The sequence below is a fragment of the Ascaphus truei genome, chromosome 1, assembly GCF_040206685.1.
Source record: "Ascaphus truei isolate aAscTru1 chromosome 1, aAscTru1.hap1, whole genome shotgun sequence".
Classification (NCBI taxonomy): domain Eukaryota; kingdom Metazoa; phylum Chordata; class Amphibia; order Anura; family Ascaphidae; genus Ascaphus; species Ascaphus truei.
The window spans coordinates 445283655-445304129 of record NC_134483.1 but is presented as its reverse complement, the minus strand read 5'-3'; the positions used below and the strand labels follow the sequence as shown (position 1 = coordinate 445304129).

The 20475-nt window shown below is 44.8% G+C and overlaps 1 protein-coding gene across 1 annotated transcript in view; it reads right to left on the bottom strand.

Annotated features, from left to right (window-relative positions):
* PRSS12 (serine protease 12) overlaps positions 1-20475 on the bottom strand; it is a 139334-nt gene that overhangs the window by 68652 nt on the left and 50207 nt on the right. Inside the window, exon 2 of the mRNA XM_075616387.1 lies at positions 5723-5864. Coding sequence (XP_075472502.1) covers positions 5723-5864 — 142 coding nt within the window. The remainder of the gene's footprint in view (positions 1-5722; positions 5865-20475) is intronic.

The window sequence follows — 20475 nt, the reverse complement described above, 5'->3', positions numbered from 1 at the left end:
CTGGATTTCAATAAAATAATTGTGAAGTAAGTCAATTAATTAAATTATATGCTTTAATTAGGCAGGGCATTGTTTTTAAATCAGAATTTTTTTTAATCGAGGAAAAAAAATGTATCTAAAAATGTAAAGGTTCTGTAGAGATGAGACCATATTCACTAAACAGTCTTCTGCCCGCAGGCCTCATCTTGCTCTGGAAGTAACCTTACTTCCCATTCAAGTCAATGGACTGGAAGGTGTCTTATGGCAGAAAAATAAAAGTAAAGATAAGCATATTTGCCTAGCTCTAGTATATTATAATGTTCAGGGCTATTTTTGTAAGCGATTTCAGGGAAACTAAATCCCGACATGTTTTTTTTAAATAATCAACATGAAACTCCTTATAGTGTTTATGACATTTTTAGCAATGGGACTGGGCTCTAACAGGGGGAAATTAATAATGCCTTTTCTACTACTTTTCGTTACTTCAACTTTTTGTTTAGGACTCCAGCCAATTTTGCCTTTAAAAACACCACTGGTAAAATCATTGCAAACTAACTGCTACTTGCTTCTCAAGACAGAAACAAATCTGCAGTATTAAAACCAGTCAATGAGAAGATAAGTATGTAGCCCTGTGTGGTTTGGGTTAAAGTTCTGCCCTCCTCCTGGCAGTAATCCCTGCGTAAGGGCAGGTTGCCAGGAGTTATCATGGGTTTTCCCCACCTCAAGCAAGTGCCCTGAGACAGTGAAGGCAGGTCACCTGACTCTGTGTCCAATCAAGAGACACAGGGGCGGTGCCTGTTGAAACTACTTAGGGCATTGCTCTTCCTATTTAGTGGGAAAAGTAGTTGTGTGAGTTAGAGGAGAATGAGTAGAGCTGCTAGAGTTAGAGTGCAATAGGTGGATCATATACCTCCTACCCTGCTTAGGGGGTAGGGGAAGAGCTAGACCCACTCTGGGTGGCCCTAGGTCCAGAGTGGAGTCAGGGGACATCCTGCAGGGAGACAGCCGGCTGTGTGCAACTGTCTGCTGTGTACGCTGTGATAAAGAAGAAAAAAGAAACTGCACTTTTTATACAAGCTCCTGTCTGAGAGTGGAGTTTATCAGGAAGAGGGAAGACAATTTCTTCTGTAGGTACTCTACCCCATATTGCTGGGGGCAGCAAGAGATGGAGGTGCTGCACCAGTGAGAGAACGGAGGCACAACCCCAGAAACCTGTCCTGTCTTCCCCCATGTCATCGCAGGAGACTCAGGGCCCCCTGTTGCCAGCAGGTACGCACCACATACAGACATGTAACCTGAGCTTAAGACACCCTAGGACACCCTATTTGAGATTGGGGGGGGGGGGGAGAAATATGGGTTACAATTATATGGATGGTCTGAAATAATTTGGTTCCCTTTGATGGCCGATTCCTTTATAGGTTTGTTTGATGGACCAACAGAAAGGTCCTTGACAGATTTAATAGTGTATACCAAGCTTTCAAAACCTCATAGATTTCTCACATGTTATCTCTCTGATTGCTCTGCCTTGGGCAAAAAGGACACCTGATGTGTAATAGGGTGTGGGTGGCATGACTGGCATCACCAAGAAACAGGTGTGGTATGTTGGTGTGGAGGGGGTGCAGTTAATACAGTATCAAAAGTATTGAAAGGACTTATGCTGACAAAGACCTATTCATGCTCATACTCCCTAGAATAGAATCCTCAGGGATGAGAAGTGGATGGGAGTGGCATCATTTTTGAAGTTTGTATTCCGGAGGTGATACATAGAAAAAGAAGCATGTAAGGAGAACACGCTGGTGTCCGGAGGGCAACAGAACACTGGAATTCAGTGGGGAAGGCGGTGTTTATTTATTTATTTATAAAATATTTTACCATGAAGTTATACATTGAGAGTTACCTCTTGTTTTCAAGTATGTCCTGGGCACAGAGTTAAGACAAATAATACATGGTTACAAATACAGTTACATAAATGTACAGGGTATACATTATATACAAGACATTGCATGCACAGTTAAAGAAAATATATATTATGGGCGAATGAAACAGTTACAGACCAGATTAAAATGTGAGACAGCCTTAGATTTGAAAGAACTTAAACTGGTGGTGGATGTAAGAGTCTCTGGTAGGTTGTTCCAGTTTTGGGGTGCACGGTAAGAGAAGGAGGAACGGCCAAATACTTTGTTGAGCCTTGGGACCATGAACAGTCTTTTGGAGTCTGATCTCAGGTGATAGGTGCTGCATGTGGTAGGGGTGAGGAGCTTGTTCAGATAGCTGGGTAGCTTGCCCATAAAGAATTTAAAGGGAAGACAGGAAAGGTGAACTTTGCGCCTAGACTCTAGTGCTGACCAATCTAGTTCTTTGAGCATTTCGCAGTGATCTGTGTTGTAGTTGCATTGGAGAACAAAACGACAAATTGAATTGTAGAGGGTGTCAAGTTTGCTAAGGTGGGTTTGAGGTGCCGTGCCATATACTATGTCTCCATAGTCAATAATTGGCATTAGCATCTGCTGTGCGATACGCTTTCTGACCAGGAGACTTAGGGAGGATTTGTTCCTGTAAAGTACCACTAGTTTGGCATAGGTCTTGGTTGTCAGGGTATCAATGTGCATTCCGAATGTTAAGTGGGAGTCAAACCATAAACCCAGGTATTTAAAACTAGTGACAGGGGTTAGGGTGGTGTTAGCATTGGTTCTAATCTGGAGCTCAGTCGCTGGAAGCTTTAAAAATTTAGTCTTGGTCCCAAATACCATTGTTACAGTCTTGTCAGTGTTTAAAAACAGTTTGTTTTGGGAAATCCAATTTTCGAGTCTCAAAAAGTCAGACTGAAGTATGTGTTGAAGGTCGGAGAGGCTATGGCTGTGTGCATATAGGATTGTGTCATCTGCATACATGTGTATTGAGGCTTCCTTACAAGCTGTGGGAAGATCATTAATGAACACTGAGAAGAGTAGGGGCCCCAGAACAGAGCCTTGCGGGACACCACAGGTGATATCCAGGGGGTTGGAGTTAGAGCCTGAGATGGACACATGTTGGGATCTTCCTGATAGGTAGGACTGAAACCAGTTTAAAGCATGCTTCCCTATTCCAGAGCTCTGGAGTTTGTTAAGCAGGATAGCATGATCAACTGTATCAAAAGCCTTTGCAAAATCTAGGAATACTGCACCAGTGAGTTGTCCCCGTTCCATTCCACAATGGATTTCATTGCAAACTTTTAGCTGGGTAGTTACGGTGGAGTGTTTGGGACGAAAGCCAGATTGGAATTGGCTAGGGAAATTTGTCTTGGTATAGAAATCTCTTAATTGGGAGTGGACACATTTTTCCATTACTTTGGATAGACTTGGGAGAAGGGAGATTGGTCTGTAGTTTGAGACAGTGTTTTTGTCCCCACTTTTGAAGATTGGGACAACTCTGGCAGTTTTCCAGGTCTTGGGGATATGGCCTGCAGACAGGATAGAGTTGACTATGGAAGCAATTGGTTTGGCAACGGCTGGGGCACCAAGTCGTAGGAACCTAAATTGTAGTCAGGTCCGCATTGGCTGCTTAGTTTTAGTTTGAGGAGCACTTGTGTAATCTCCTCTTCAGATACTGGGCCAAATTGAAAATTGTGGGCAGTGTTGGGAGGGGGTGGGGCTATGTGGGCACTCCCAGGATGAGATTCAGGTTTGTGGTTTGGGCTGCGTTTCGCTAATAAGTTAGTGGCACACCCCACAAAGTAATCATTGAATGCATTTGCAATGTCAGTGGGGTTTGTCAGAGTAATATCCCCCCTAGTGATATTACTTGGTTGTTGATGGTTAGGAGGCTGGGATATATTGTTGATAACCTTCCAGAAGTTAGCTGGGTTTGATGTATTTTGGTGGAGATTGTCAGAGTAATATTGTGCTTTTGCGTGCCTTGTTTGCCTTGTGCACATGTTCCGCAGGCATCTGTTGTGATTGAGTTCCTTGGTAGTGCCAGTTACTTTGTAGCTTTTCCACAAGGTATCCCTGAGCTAGTAGAGTGCAATAAGGTCAGTTGTAACCCATGGAAGATGGGCCCCCCGTACCCTTATTTTGTGTAGTGGAGCATGGGTATCGCAGAGTTTTAAGAACTCGGATTGGAAATAGTCGAGTGCAGAATCAGGGTCGGGAATTAAATCGATTCTGTGCCATGGGCAGTTGGTAAGGTCATCCAGAAACTGTTGTGGGTTAAAGTTTTTAAATGTTCTAGTGAGGAGAACTTTAGGGCTTTAATGGGGCGTTTTAATTTTACTTACACAGTACACTATTGCATGGTCACTGAAAATGTCAGGAAGGATGCCAGAGGATTGGATTCTGCTGGGGTTTGAGGAGAGTATCCAGTCTGAGCAAGGAATGGTTATGCAATTTCAGGTTTTCCGTGTGGGTTGGGAAATGAGTTGTGATAGTTTATGTGACTTGAGTTGTATCTGGATTTTATGGTTTTTAGGGTCAAGCCAGTTGAAGTTGAAATCCCCAAGAACTAGCAGCTCACTCTTCTCATTCAGAGAGGAAATGGAGCCAAGAAACTGGGTGATATCAGCCAGGGATTGTAGAGGGGCTTTAGGGGGGCGGTATATGCCAGCGAGCAAGATGGGCTTAGAAAAGGGGAGGCAGATTTTGCCACTAGAATTTCAAAGTTAGAAGACGTGCTGGCTTTTATTGAAGAGCAGCCCAAAAAGGTGTTGCTGCTTATTTTAGAAATAGTGTACTTTGCCAGAAAAACAGAGCAACATCTTCAACTGGAGAAGAGTATGTTGCTAGGGAATCTTCTGGGACTTCCCCTGTTAAGGAGGAAGTTAGCAGAGGCAATCAGGAGGAAGGTAAGTAAACTGGTAAAAGACTGGACCCACAGGTTCAACACGGCTGGATGTTCCAGTGGTTTTCAGGACAGAAATTGTGTACCAGGGCAGCAGAGGGTGGCTTCTGGTTCAAAAGTCTTCTCTAGGGTTATGGGAACAATAGAGGAAGTCAACAAGTGCATGAGAAAAGAGGACACCCAGACTTGGGGATTGCAAGAATGGGGAGAGTTTGGAATTTGAGCCATTGGTTTCTGCAGAGGTAGATTGGGGTGATACAGAGGTATTGAATAAAGGATTTTTAAGGATTTGTAAATAGTACAGATTGAGATTGTTCCTAGACTATTTTGGCAAGAAATAGGCAATCCTAAAGTAATTGACTGTTGTACTGTAGGAGGACATTTAATAAGTCCATGATTACTTCTATATAAAAGGTGGGAGGCTTGCAATAAGACATTTTTAATTACAAATAAATAGTTTGGTCAGTCTATTTTGAACAGCTGGGGTACATTGTCGAAAACAAATGTTCATATATTCACTATAGAACTTTAGTTTGTTCAAGACTGTTTGTGAGAGTATTGGGCCCAGATTCAGCTCTGCAAATGGCCTAGGCCCTAGGCCATGGCAGATTCAATGGTTCTATAGCCAGATTGTCTGGTTGGATCCAAAGTGGAGGACTAGTTATGATGCCATCATTAGCCATGTAGATAAAAGTGGAGACCAAAAAGTTAGATTAGAATTATGCAGGAAACACATGGAAATGTAATTTTTTCTGATACTGATACATTTTTGTACATATGCTGGAACAAAAACTGTCATGTTTTGATTAGTTATTCCTTATGAAATGCTAGTTTACCTTCATAAATGTCAAAATAATGTGTGCCAAAAATGAGACCCGAAACCTTGTAATGATAATGAGCCTCCTACACCCTTATGAAAAGCACTCACCCAAGCTCAAGCTGGCGGCATATGACTGATGCATCATTATCATCCCACTGGCTGCTGCAGATGGTTCCCCAGACACCATTCACATATACTTCCACTGCACTTCCTTCTGACTCAATTTTGCTTCCCCGAAGACGCACTGACCCTGTTAATGGTAAAAATGCATTTGGTTTATGTGTTATATTACCCAAATGGCATCCCGCTGTGCTTTATAGATGCGTGTATTCCTTGGCTATCATCATTCTGCTGAAAGGCTCACAAATATCTTCAAGGGCAAAGCCATTAACATTGAGGTCAGGAGTTGAGAAAGAATGTCACTCCACTACAGAAAACACAGGCTGATGGATAACCCGGTCCCCTTTTGGGTGCCTTCCATTGCTTGATTCCTCTCTCAACTCAGCTGTGAGTTACTATGTGAGGTTTCATGTGGCTATCTTGTCCCCTTAGTAAACAGACATAAAAGCCTGGACTATGGAGACCTAGTAATGTATGTATGTTAATCACATGTACAATCAATTCCGTTAAACTACGAAAAATGAGCTCGTCGCTTACACGATATTATTAAAGGTGTGGTTCCGTCTAGGGTTTTTTTTTCTAGGTATAAAGCACCTCCAAGGGGGTCTCCAAAGCTGAAAGGCATTAATTTCAGCTCCAGGGACCCCCTGCTTTTCGTTGGGGCTGTGTGCGGTGGGAGATTTAGGAATGACGGAGCACCGGTATCACCTTATGGAGGTATGTATCTCGGGAAGCAGGGGGTTCAGCTCCGGGGACCCCCTGTTTCATACCTTCATTGCTGCATGTGGTTAACTAGAAAATGGCAAGTCAATGGCCAAACATAAATAGGAATTATCCAGTCTTATTAATGATAAAACTACACTTTCACTTTCAATTTGAAGTCCACTCAAGCACATTTTCTTTAGTGTGAGAAACGAATACATCTAAACAGCATGCAAACATGAAATTCTTTCGTTTGTTTCCCACTTTTCAGCTGGCTTAAATAATTCATCTGCACAGCACTTTAGAGCTGTTTTGTCAAGCCTTTAACTAGTCGAATGATTACAGAGATTTGGATCAATAAATAGTCAGAAAAAATACCTCTTCTGGGAATAGATTAAAGGACCATTGCCATTAAAAGAAAAAAAGTGTGTGTGTGCCGAGCACGCGCATTTTAAGTGAAACTTCTTTTGCCACTGTTGTGTCACAGAAATTGTATTTGTGATGGTGATGTTTTTAATTAAAAATCAAAACACAATTTCAGTAACAAAATGCAAAAAAGTTTGACTTACAACGCGCGTGCTCGGCAAACACACCCTGTTTGAGCTATTTGCACTTCTATATTTATAGTAACAGTGAATTCCTTGTGTGTGTTTGTGTCTCTGTGTGTTTGTGTTTCTGTGTGTGTGTTTCTGTGTGTGTGTGTGTCTCTATGTGTGTGCGCATGTGTGTCTCTGTGTGGGTGCGCTTGTCTGTGTGTGTGTTTCTGGTGTGCCTCTGTCTCCCAAGTGGGGTTGCTGTTGCTCCTGCGCATGAGCGGCGTAGCGGAAGGTTGCTGTGCACGCGCCCCGAGTCGGCGGCTACTGCGCCTGGAACTTTGAGGTATGTGCTTGCGCGGGCGCGTGTCCATCTGCAGCGTGACGTCACTTCCGTCACGCTTTTTGTTACAGGACCAGTGATTTTTCCTATCAAAACTCTGTAGGTGCCTGCAAAGAAGTTTCATTTAAAAAATGATATCTCCTCTCGGCAGAGGGGGATGGGGTGGGGGGGGGGGGGACATAAGGAAAAGTAGGGGGTATCCGGAGCTGAACAATGTTAATTCTCGCTCTGGAGACCCCTTCATTCCTGAGATACTTACATCGGAAGGTGATGCTGGTATCTCACTGCTGTTTAAAGGTTCCCACATCATGCGAGCCAGTAGGAAGCCGAAAGGGATCATGTTGTGGCTTCCTATTGGCCTGCGGGACCTTTAAAAGTACATTTTCTGTGCCCAGCCAGGCACACTGGCAGCCCCTTCAGATGTAGTATCTTGGAAAGCAGAGGGTCCCCGAGCTAAAATCAACCTAGTTGAGCTCCGGAGACCTGCTTCCCACCTAATTAAAAAAATACAAGTATAGTCACCTTAGGGTTAAAATGGGGAGAGTACAGTATCTTTTACTGGTAATGTATCGATTCTAACTATTCTAAATCCTCATGAACAGAAAAAGCTAGAGGGCTTGAAAGTCCTAGTCCTGCTTAGGTAATTGACTTTCCTTTCTCGGGGTCACATTTTTCACTAGCAAATCCTTTAGCAATTTTCAAATACTGTGTATAATGTGAAATTATTTTTATTTATTTATTACTTTAAATATGGCTGCTATTGTGAATTTTCTAAATTTTCTAAATACCTTTCTAAATACCTTCTCTCATTGCCAAGATCACTGCCGCTTTGGAATCCCTGCAGTATTCCAGTCCCCAATGAAAACAGTGTGTGCTGTATATTTGTGTATTAAAAGCTTAGCAGCACAGCGATTTAATGTAACCAGGTATCTCATTTTCCATTGTCGCTTGAGGATGCAAGGTACAGTGGATAACTTCAGTGTTTATAGCAATTCTGACAAGTCCATGCAGATTGCTATTTTTTTATGTAACCTTCCCTACCCGGCTCCTAGGAAGTTTACATCAATGTCTCTCATGTTGGCTTTCTCAGATGTGGTTATGTTATCATGGTGCAGGATCCGTGCTGCTGGATGATGGTGTAACAATGATGGGCACCAGCTTTATTGTTACAGTCATATACACTGGTAACTTGGTATTAACCTAACCACATTCTTCCTGAAGCTGTCTGGACCTACTGTACTTCCCTAGCTGCCCCTATCTCTGCCCGCTAGGGAGGTGCTGAGTCTTGATTCTCTTGGTTACCTATGGGAGCCCTCTTTGGGGTGACTTCGATATAACTACATCCAACATGGGCCCCTGTCAGGCCTGGTGCTAATCTCCCTCTTTAATAGTGGGGGTGGGTGAAGGGGTTATTTGGCCCGTTGTGGGTAGCGGGAGGGGGTAACCTCTTCATTGCCTTAGCGGTTAGCCGCTTAGGAAATGAAGTTTCCTGTAAATGCATTTTTAATACATGGGATTCATGCCGGGGGTCTCTGGTGCTGATATTAATGGATATCATCTCCGGAGACTCTCGGCATCAATCCGATGCAGAAAAAAGCCTATTTTTTTCTAAGTCCCGTCTCGCCGCCTCTCATCAGCTTCTCACCAGCCTCACACAAACTTTTCCTGGCATGTGGATTTGGGGAGAAACTCGCCATTCTAGAGCCGCGATTGGCCTGGATAGGCCTCGATAACCTAATCGCGGCTACTAGAATTGCACGAGTTTCTGAACCTGCCAATATGAGTCTTATCGTCGCTCACCTGTCTATTTTTTTATGATGGCTGAAATTTTTGGTGATTCATATCTTTATCGCCCACTTATCGTGGCTTACTGAATAGCAGTATGCACTTTGGACGATAAATGCTCGATAAGTGGCTTATGAACGCTTATAGCATAGTCCCCTAAATGTTTTTTTCAAATGCATCACCTATAAAGCATTTAAATTTGGGTTCAATGAGTAAATTAACTTTAGATCTTCAAAAAGAGGAGAATGTTTTAAAACAGAGCAGTTTATTCATTACAAAACAACATTTGTAGTATATGGGCCCCAATACATGGGCAGCACATAGAGACTAGTGTATTAGAACATAATGGTAAGATCAAAAAACATGTTCTTACCCACAGTGTGTCAAAACATTTGGACCAATATTATCAAGCTAATCCTGTGGGACTAATATATAGGGCAATTGAACATGTGGAAATAAACAGGAGAGGTGGAGATCGGTTGTTACAACTAGCCCAGAAAGAGACATATTGAATATACAAATGAAAAACATTGATTCCAGATGGTCTAAATATTGAGATAGACATTGGAGCATTTAATGTGTAATATTTTAACAACCTATTTTCACTCTGACTCCTTTGAATACAAAAACACAAATGGCGAACAGAATCACCCAGGTCCCTATTGGCACGCACTCATGATGCACAAGTATAATTAACAAGGATGCATATCCATTCATTTCAACCAAAATTCCCACTACCCCAATGAGGTCATATCAACAATAACATACAGACAGTCTATATAAAAACAGAAAATAACAAATCTTTAATGTCTTTTTTTTCCAGTTTTTTTCATTGTATTTATTTAGTTTTATGTTTGTGATTGCCCATTGACTGCTAATGTATTAATCTGTGCCCCTTCAGGGTACAGATAAATACAGTGACAGCCAATGCATTTTTTGGCAAATGCTTGTTTTTAATTGATTGTTATTATTTATATTTGTTTTTATAGTTTGGATTCAATTGTTTGGATTTTGGATGGCTTGTTTTTAGTACATTTTAGGATTGGTTAGCATTTTAAATTCATTATTTGTTTTGTTGGCTACTGGTTTAAATTCATTCATTTTTTTATTGGCTAGTGTTTACAATTAATTATTTGTTTTGTTGGCTAGTGCTTTTATTTATTTAATTGGTTGGCTAGTGATTTTATTTATTTATTTGGTGGCTAGTGCTTTGATTTATTTAATTGTGGTGTTTAGTTGCTTGTGCATATCTTTTAGTATTGTGTATTTTTGGCCTTCGTGTTTTTTATTAGGGTGGCCATTGACTGCTATAGTGGCTTATCATGCCCATATTGTATGGGTATGATGTACCACTATGCAAATTAATGGGTGTGATGGGAGCTTTGTGACAGGCTATGAATAATACACCACCAAGAATATAACTGGGTTGAACCGGACGAGGCTTAGATATGATAAAATATAATTTATTCCTTGAAAAAGGTGAACACACGAGATATACAAATAACAGACAAAATATGACACTTACTTAAAGGTTAGGACAAGAAAGCCATCAGGATACAGGATGGGCCATTTCTTCCATAATTCAGGTTCAGATGTTGAAATCACAGCAATACATGAAGATCATGCATGAAGACATTTGAGTAAGGGCTGACTCTGGTTTAAATACCATTTCAACCCCCTCTCTTACAATCAAGGCGCCAAGCTGTCTAGCAAAAATCTCTTTGAAGGAGATTTTGGCTTCCCTGTGTGAAGACCGACACTTTAAAACACTCAGCCCCTTTGTTCTTGCACTTAGCATAAACAATCAGGACAGTTAGCTTTTGATCACCGGGCTATGTTAATTCCTCAGGATGCCCTTCCTGCCTTATTTAACAAAGCAGATGGAGTCTGCATTTTTCAGAGCAAATCCAAAATCCCATATACATTTTAATACCTACACATATTAAAATACCCGGTTCTGGTAGGTCCATGGGGGTCCAAACTTTCCAGACCTTAATGCCGGAAGTGGTACACTATAGGGTCCAAGTTTCAGCCCGCTACAGCCTTCGGAACCAGAGTTATACAAATACCACATAAACCGTTTCATATTTTATTATAAAAATCTCCGCTAAAAAGAAATCTCAGCTTTTCACTAAATCCCCATTGAAAACAACGGGCTCCGCCGCCATGGGTTTCAATGGAGCAACTCCACCGTTGTAGTCAATGGAGTTTCCCGCCATAGACTTTCAATGGAGAAACCGCCGCCATTGAAGTCTATGAGTGTGACGGTGACTTTGTGACAGGCTGTAATTTACACCAAATATATATACTATATATATAACTGGGTTGAACTGGGACGAGACTTAGATATGATAAAATATAATTTATTCCTTGATAAAGGTGAACACAACAGATATACAAATAACAGGCAAAATATGGACACTTACTTAAAATGGAAATGATGAAACAGTCATATCTGGACTGGCAGTTCATACAGCAATCTTCATAATCATCAAGACACCAAAGACATGAAAGACCTCTGGCATGAAGACATTGCATAGCGTTTCTCTCAGCAATCAAGATGGTATAGAACAGACCCAGGATAAAGGGTTGACCACAGATTATATACCTTTTGTAACCCTATCCTTAACATTAAGTACAGGTGATTGGTTTTCAATTACCTCTAGCCACTCACTAACATGGGAACACATTTTGATCCATGCCCCCCTGCTAGTTGGCACATGCGCATTAGCACTCTGGGGTCTCATTTCTGTAGTCCCACATTTGCATCAGGAATGCCAGCTAGTCTACCAAACGGAATATCTGGCAGGAAACCCTTTGTTGTAAGGTGTGAAATGGGACACTTATAGCCTGCTCTGGTTTGAGTCATCTCCGCCCTCCTGTAAACAGTGTAGGTGATAAACTCCTTTGAACAGCACTTAAATTCTAGACATTGGGACGCTTCTCTGACCATCTGCTACCTGATGGCCAAGGGAATTTCCTCTGGTTTTTATCCATACCTTGGGACACAGTATTAAAGATAAAATACAAACATATTAAAATATCCGGTTCCGTTGGGTCCAGCAAGTCCAAACTTCCCAGTTCTCAATGCTGGAACTGGGACACCATATGGTCCAATTTGAGACTTGCTACGACCCTCGGAACCGGAGTTACACAAATACACCTTAAACCGTTTCCTATTTTAATACAAAAAACTCCGCTGTAAATTAAATCACGGTTTTTCACTAAATCCCCATTGAAAACAACGGGCTTCGCCGCCATAGACTCTCAATGGCAAACCGCCGCCGTTGGCGGCTATGGGAATCCGCCGCCATAGACTTTCAACGGGGCCATGCCGCCGTTGAAGTCAATGGGGGTTTTCCGCCATTGCCGGTCAATGGAGATTGGCCGCCATTGGAGTATATGGGAAAAGTCCCGAACCTTCAAAGGGGTCCATACTCCATCGGGTTGGTCCAAGAGGGTCAAGGATGGTTCTGCAGCGATGCCAGAGCAGTGACTACAGGTACCCCAAACCCTGATCCTCTGGACCCTCCGGAACCGGAGCTATGGATTCCCAAATTTCAGCTTTTGACACTTAGCCGTTTTCTTGAGCTGTTTCTGCCGCCGCCATTGGAACCTATGGCGCGACCCGCTCTTCTCGGTTCGACCCTTATCGGGGGTCCAGGATACGGGGACCCGGTTGTGGTCGAGTGGGGGGAGGTCTAGGAACTAGGGGCAAAAAGAATTTTATTTCTATGTACTCTAGAACTGTTTATTCCCACGCCACTTGTCATTGAACTTGACTGCTAAATGATCAAAGCTCTCTTATTGAAAATGTATCCGCTTTGCGGTTTTGCGGTTTGGACGGCAGCCAACTCGTTCCTGGAAAGCTCCTTCGAGGATTCTCCGTTGAAGTCAATAGGCCCATTGACTTACAATGGGAAACCGCCGCTCCTCCTCTCGGACGCCACCTGCTGGTCGTCGCTGGAAAACAGGTCCAAAACCGCTACTTCTGCCATTAGAAAGCATGGAGGCTCAATGGCGACCTATGGACAGCTGCAAAATGGAGCCTGAAAAGGCGGGAATAGGGAACAAAGGGCTATAATCACTAAATAACATTAACCCCGTCCCTCCCGCATCAACCCTAGTGTATGTGTGCGTGCCAACACCAGGATAACACAATACAGTTACACAGGGGAATAACCATTTGGATATTGAAGCAAGGTAAAAAAACACATTACTGGACCTCAGTCCAGTTAACCCCTTGCTTCCCAGGTGAGAGTAGAGGGTGGCCAAATGGGGTGTAACCCTTTTAATCCTGGGCCAAACCCTCTCTATAATGACAATGGGTACAGGGTTGGTATAGTGGTCCCAGGGTGGGTGGTTAGGCCTCCCAGGTGGGTAGCGGGAGAGGGTAGGTTAACCCTTTAATTACTATAGCGGTTAAAAACCGCTACGGTAATTAAGGGGTTAGGGGTCATTAGATTGTATTTTCTCTTGTATTTTTTTTGTCAACAGAGGACATGGACCTGGAGTATGCTGATGAAGACGCCCTTCATGATGGCAGGGGTAAGTAGAAAGGTTTATTTACTTTATTTATGCTAGCTGGCTAATGTTTTATTTTACAATGGGCAAATGAGCTATTATCCATATCTGGATAGTAGTTATTTAGCCCATTACTGTACTGTATGTGCTGGGGGTGGAGAGGTGGATGTATTTATTTCAATGTATTGCATATTTCTTTTGGCCACAGGATTGGTACCGCAGCCAAGCGGGGACCAGCGGGGACCACCTGAGGACCCCCGGACACCCGCGAAGAGCACCCGAGGGCCCACAGACATCCACGGGATCCACCCAAGGGCCCACAGACACCAATGGGGACGACCTGAGGACCGCTGGACACACAGGGGACCACCCAAGGGCCCAAAGACACCAGTGGGGACCACCCAAGGGCCCAAAGACAACAACGGGAACCACCTGAGGACCCCCAGACACCCGCGTGGACCACCTGAGTACCCTCGGAAACCCGCAGGGACCATCCGAGGGCCCCCAAACACCCACGGTGAACACCTGAGTACCACCGGATACCCGTGGGGACCACCTGAGGACCCCCGGTCTCCCGCGCCCTCTGGTATCAATCATGTGGGGATAGAGGAGGTGGTATTAGTGTTGTTGTGTTTTTAATGTTTATTGTGGGTAGCAGCTGTTTTAATTTAAATTTTAATATTAGTGTAGATGAGCAGGGGGTCTCCGGAGAAGAACTGCATTGATTTGAGGTCTGGGGCCCCCCTGCTTCCCGAGATACAGGCATTTTTATGGTGTGCCGGTATCTCTTATGCATTTAAATTTCCCGCGTCACGTGACCTTGGGAATAAAATGCATAAGCGATACTGGAACCGCATAACGGGGCCTGTATCTCAGGAAGCAGGTGGTCCCCGGACCTGAAATCAACACGGATCTGCTCCGGAGATCCCCTGCTCATCTACACTAGTATTAATATTATTTAAAAACATTAATTTGCGCAGGAAGAGGCGGCTTTCTGAGCAGCTCTTTGCAGCTGAAAGAAATCGCCGGGTTAGGCCTTTTCAGAGAGGCGATCATCACGTCGCCGGCTACTCGCCCGTTTTTGGGAATTTTGCAGGTAATCAAGGCTTTCTGAATACCGTGATAGCAACGCGCAAAAAATAGGCGATTTAAATGTCCCGGAGATTTTCCCAAATTAACTTGAGGGGGATCAGGTATGATGTCCTTTAAGAGGGAATTGTTTTTAAATATGTGCCAATATTTGTTTAATGTACTTTTTTTTTGTTTCCAATTTTTTTATTAGGCATTGATACAGTACACATAGTTACAGAAACACAAGGTTTTTCATTTTTTGACATTATCAGGGTCGACAGGACTAGCGTGAGGGTGGAAACAGAAAGAGGGAGGGGGCAAAAGAGAGGGGGTGGGGAGGGGGGGGGGGGAGACTATCCTCCTCAGTTTCCCTTGATGGGTTTCTCTCTTGTCTCCTCTATTGCCCCCTAGAGGTGTGTAAAGTTTAGTCTACTGTTTGGGTCAACCATGGTTCCCATGTCTTGTAGAAGGATACCGTAGTCCTTTTCAGAAAGGATGATAACTTCTCCATTTCCATCACCTCTTGTATCCTTTTTTTTTACTGTTTGCTTAGGTGGGGGAGACACCTTCTTCCATGAGGCAGCCACCGGACATCTGGCCGCCGTGAGAATGAAGGAGATTCATTTTCCTGTTGGTCAGTCAAGTTTCTCTATTGGCCTGGCCAACAGGTAGGTCAGCGGGTCAATGGGTATTATGAGGTCTGTGACCTCTTTTATGATATTTTGTATGGTGTCCCAATATTTCTGAATTTCTGGGCATGACCACCAGATATGTCACCCTTTTGACCGCAGCCTCTCCAGCACAGATCGGAGGCCAGAGGGTAGATTTGATTTATTCTGACTGGAGTAAGATACCAGCGAAACAGTATTTTGTAAATATTTTCTTTGATTGTGGTACATATGGAAGTTCCTGAGGCTGCTTCCCAAATACTTTCCCAATCCTCTCGGTCTATAACTATATTCAATTCTGCTGCCCAATTAAGCATGTAATCATGGATGGTGGCATCTGTCGCCCTCTCCAATTCTGCATAAATTTGTGTTATAAGACCTTTTTGGTGGGCTGTTTCCTTGCATAGCCGCTCAAAACCAGTGAGAGGGGGGAATTCCAATGTTGGGGATAGAGTTTGAATAAAGTGTCGAATTTGAAGGTATTTGAAGATGTTCAGCCCTACTATTTCATATTTGTTTTGTAATCTTTGATAACTCAGGAACAGCCCTAAACTCAGGAAGTCAGCAACCGCCCTAATATTTTTAGCCGTAAATTGGTCGAATTGTCTGGGCTCACAGCCAGGTGGGAATTTTTTTTTTTTTTTTTAGAATTGGGGTAAATTGAGATTTAGGCGCCGTGAGCTTGAATTTGAGTTTGCATTTCGTCCAGCTCTCCCATGTGTGTCTCATTGGACCTAATTTGAATTTACTATTCTGCATATCTTCCCTGCTCAGGGACCAAAGGCATGCTGGCAGAGAAGGCGTCCCGGCGTATTGCGTTTCTATATCTAGCCAGCAATATTGGCCTGGGTCTGCGTTCCAAACTACTACCTGTCGCAGCTGGGTGGCTTGGTAGTATCTGGTAATATCTGGGATCCCAAGGCCCCCTCTCCCCCTTGAGGCCAGTAAAACTGCCCTGGCGATTCTGGGTTTTTTACCCTGCCAGATAAAATGAAAGATTAGTTTTTGGATAATCTTTAATTCTGAGCCAGGGATGTGGACCGGGAGAGTCTGGAAGTAGTATAGCAATCTAGGGAGTATATTCATTTTTACCGAGATCATTCTCCAGATCCATGATATTTGGTATCCTCCCCACTTATCTAGGTCCTGTCTAATTTTCCGAAATAAGGCCGGGTAATTATGTTGATATAGAGATTGGTACAGGTAAACCCCGTTATAGCGCGACCCGTTATAACGCGACCCGTTATAACGCGGTTTTCACGTGGCTCCCGTTTTTTTTTTTTGTTTTTTTTTTGTTTGTTTTTTTTTTTAAAAATTTAAAAAAATAAAATAAATTTGCGCACTGCACACACTGCACACACTGCACACACTGCACACACTGCACACACTGCACACACTGCGCACACTGCTCACTGCACACACTCTCACTGCACACACTCTCACTGCGCACACTCTCACTGCGCACACTCTCACTGCGCACACTGTTCACTGCGCACACTCTCACTGCACACACTCTCACTGCACACACTCTCACTGCACACACTCTCACTGCACACACTCTCACTACACACACTGCACACACTCTCACTGCACACACTCTCACTGCACACACTCTCACTGCACACACTCTCACTGCACACACTCTCACTGCACACACTGCACACACTGCACACACTGCACACTGCACACACACAGCTCACTGCACACACACTGCTCACAGCACACTGCACACACTCCCAGCACACACTCTACACTGCACACACACACACTCTACACTGCACGCACACACCCTACACTGCACGCACACACTCTACACTGCACGCACACACTATACACTGCACGCACACACTCTACACTGCACGCACACACTCTACACTGCACGCACACACTCCCATTGCACGCACACACTCCCACTGCATATTCCCACGCACACGCACACTCCCACGCACACTCCCACTGCACACTCACACGGCACACACTCCCACTGCACACACTCCCACTGCACACACTCCCACTGCACACACTCCCACTGCACACACTCCCACTGCACAAACTCCCACTGCACACACTCCCACTGCACACACTCCCATTGCACACTGCACACACCAGACACTCCCAGCACTCACTGCACACACACTCACTGCACACACTCACTGCACACAGCTCTCACAGCACTCAGCTCTCACAATACATTCACATGTCAGCAGCCCACCCCCCCTCATGTCAGCAGCCAACCCCCCCCCTCACATATCAGCAGCCCACCCCCCCTCACATGTCAGCAGCCCACCCCCCCCCCTCACATGTCAGCAGCCCACCCCCCCCCCTCACATGTCAGCAGCCCACCCCCCCCTCACATGTCAGCAGCCCACCCCCCCTCACATGTCAGCATCCCACCCCCCCCTCACATGTCAGCAGCCCACCCCCCCTCACATGTCAGCAGCCCACCCCCCCTAACATGTCAGCAGCCCACCCCCCCCTCACATGTCAGCAGCCCACCCCCCCCTCACATGTCAGCAGCCCACCCCCCCTCACATGTCAGCAGCCCCCCCCTCACATGTCAGCATCCCACCCCCCCTCACATGTCAGCAGCCCACCTCCCCTCACATGTCAGCAGCCCACCCCCCCTCACATGTCAGCAGCCCACCATCCCCCCTCACATGTCAGCAGCCCACCCCCCTCACATGTCAGCAGCCCACCCCCCTCACATGTCAGCAGCCCACCCCCCTCACATGTCAGCAGCCCACCCCCCCTCACATATCAGCAGCCCACCCCCCCTCACATGTCAGCAGCCTACACCCCCTCACATGTCAGCAGCCCACCCCCCCTCACATGTCAGCAGCCCACCCACCCTCACATGTCAGCAGCCCAGCCCCCCTCACATGTCAGCAGCCCACCCCCCCTCACATGTCAGCAGCCCACCCCCCCTCACATGTCAGCAGCCCACCCCACACCAGCCCATTTTTCACACACACCCCCACACCAGCCCGTTTTTCACACCCACCCACACCAGCCCGTTTTTCACACACCCCCACACCAGCCCGTTTTTCACACACACCCCCTCCCCCCCTACCTTAGATCAGCTCAGCACATCCTCTCTCCCCGGTACTAAGCCTAAGCCCCGCCCCCTCATGCTCTGACCTCTCCGGAAGAAAAAAAAACACACGTCTGCCGGGGGCTGAGAGGGAGAGGGAGGGGGCTGGGAGGGAGAGGGAGGGGGCTGGGAGGGAGGAAGGAGGGATGAATCGCCGCTGTTTTTTTAAACTTTTTTTTTTTAAATTTATTTAATTAACTGGCGCCCGGCCAGTCATCGCAGGCCCCACAGAGAGGCCAGATGGGCCGCATGTTGTGCAGGCCTCTTCCTTCTCTCTTCACTCCCTCCCTCCCGATCAGGCGCGCGGCGGCCATTTTTTTTTTTAAATTAGCGCGACCCAGTTACTAACGCGGTGGTCTCGGGGTGGACCCCGAGGACCGCGCAATAACGGGGTTTACCTGTAGTTCCTCGATATCTTGACTCCCAAATATTTGATACAGGAGGAGCTCCATCGATAGTTAAAATTTAGTTTTAAAAGTTTCACCTCTGGCTCTGGCAGGTTTAAATTCAGTGCTTCGGATTTGTCACTATTAATTTTATATCCTGAAATTTTTCCGACGTCTAGGAGTTCTTTTTGGAGGTTGGGGAGGGAAATTTGGGGTTTGGAGAGTGTTAAGATGACATCGTCTGTGAATAGGGATATCTTATATTGCTTATGCCCAATTTCTATTCCTTGGATGTCTACATTAGCTCGAATTGCAGATGCCAGGGGTTCTATGGTTAGTGCAAAGAGGAGAGGGGACAAAGGGCAACCCTGTCTCGTACCATTTGTAAAACCGAATCTCTGATTGCTGCCCCCTGGTAATTTTACCAGTGCTGACGGGTTCTGGTAGAGTCTACGGACCCCTTCTAAGTATGCGTCTTTGAAGCCAAATTTACGCATAGTGTGGTCTAGGAATAGCCAGTCGATTCTATCGAACGCCTTCTCTGCATCTAAGCTCAGGAGTAGTGCTTTGGTTCTTGTGAGGTGGACATGATCAATAATATTGATTATCTTACGAGTGTTGTCTGAGGCTTGCCTGCCCATGACAAATCCTACTTGATCAATGTTTATAAGTCTCGGTAACATAGGGTTTAATCTATTTGCAAGTATTTTGCTATATAATTTAAGGTCATTGTTGAGAAGGGAGATTGGACGATAGCTTCCACATTGCATCGGGTCTCTGCCTTCCTTATGTATGATGGCTAGGTTAGCAAGAGACATTGAGGTGGGGATTTGATTCCCTTCCATAAAGTGGTTAAACATTTTTAGTAGATGCGTGGATAGTGTGGGCAAGAATCTCTTGTAATAGACATTGGTGAAACCGTCAGGGCCAGGGGACTTAGAGGGTTTTAGCGCTTTGACCGCCTCTTCCAGTTCCTCTTTTGAAATCTCAGCGTTGAGGACTGTGTTTTCCTCCTCTGTCAATGTAGGGAGGTGACATTTGTCTAAGTACTTTTTTATAGATTCGGATGCTATCGGTTCAGGTCGGCCATTTTTGGATCTTAGGTTATATAGCTCGGTATAATATTTAGTAAACTCTGCTGCTATTTTGTTATCGCTGTATTGTATCTCACCAGATCTATTCTTGATCGCCGTTATTTGGGATCTCTTTTGTATTCCTCTGCTAGCCAAAAGTCTGTCGGCCTTATTACCCTTATCATAGTACTGTTGATTGGTCCATTTGAGGGCCTTTTCAACGTCTTCCAGCTGGGCTTGTTTAAGTTTTATTCTGGCTGCGATGAGAGCTTTATACATTCTTTTTGAGGGGTTAGTTTTATTTGCTTGTTCTAGTGTCTTAATGTTATATGTAAGCTCTCTGATTAGCGTCTGTCTGACTTTTTTCCTATGGGATGTAATAGAGATTAATTTACCTCTAATTGCTGCCTTATGGGCCTCCCGTAGGATTGCCGGGGAGGAGACTGATCCTGAGTTAAAGAAGAAGTAGTCCTTAAGTGAGGTTCTAATCTCCCTCTCTATCTCAGGATGATTCAGAAGGGAGTCGTTTAACCTCCAAAAATAGGCTGTGCTTTTTTCAAATGTA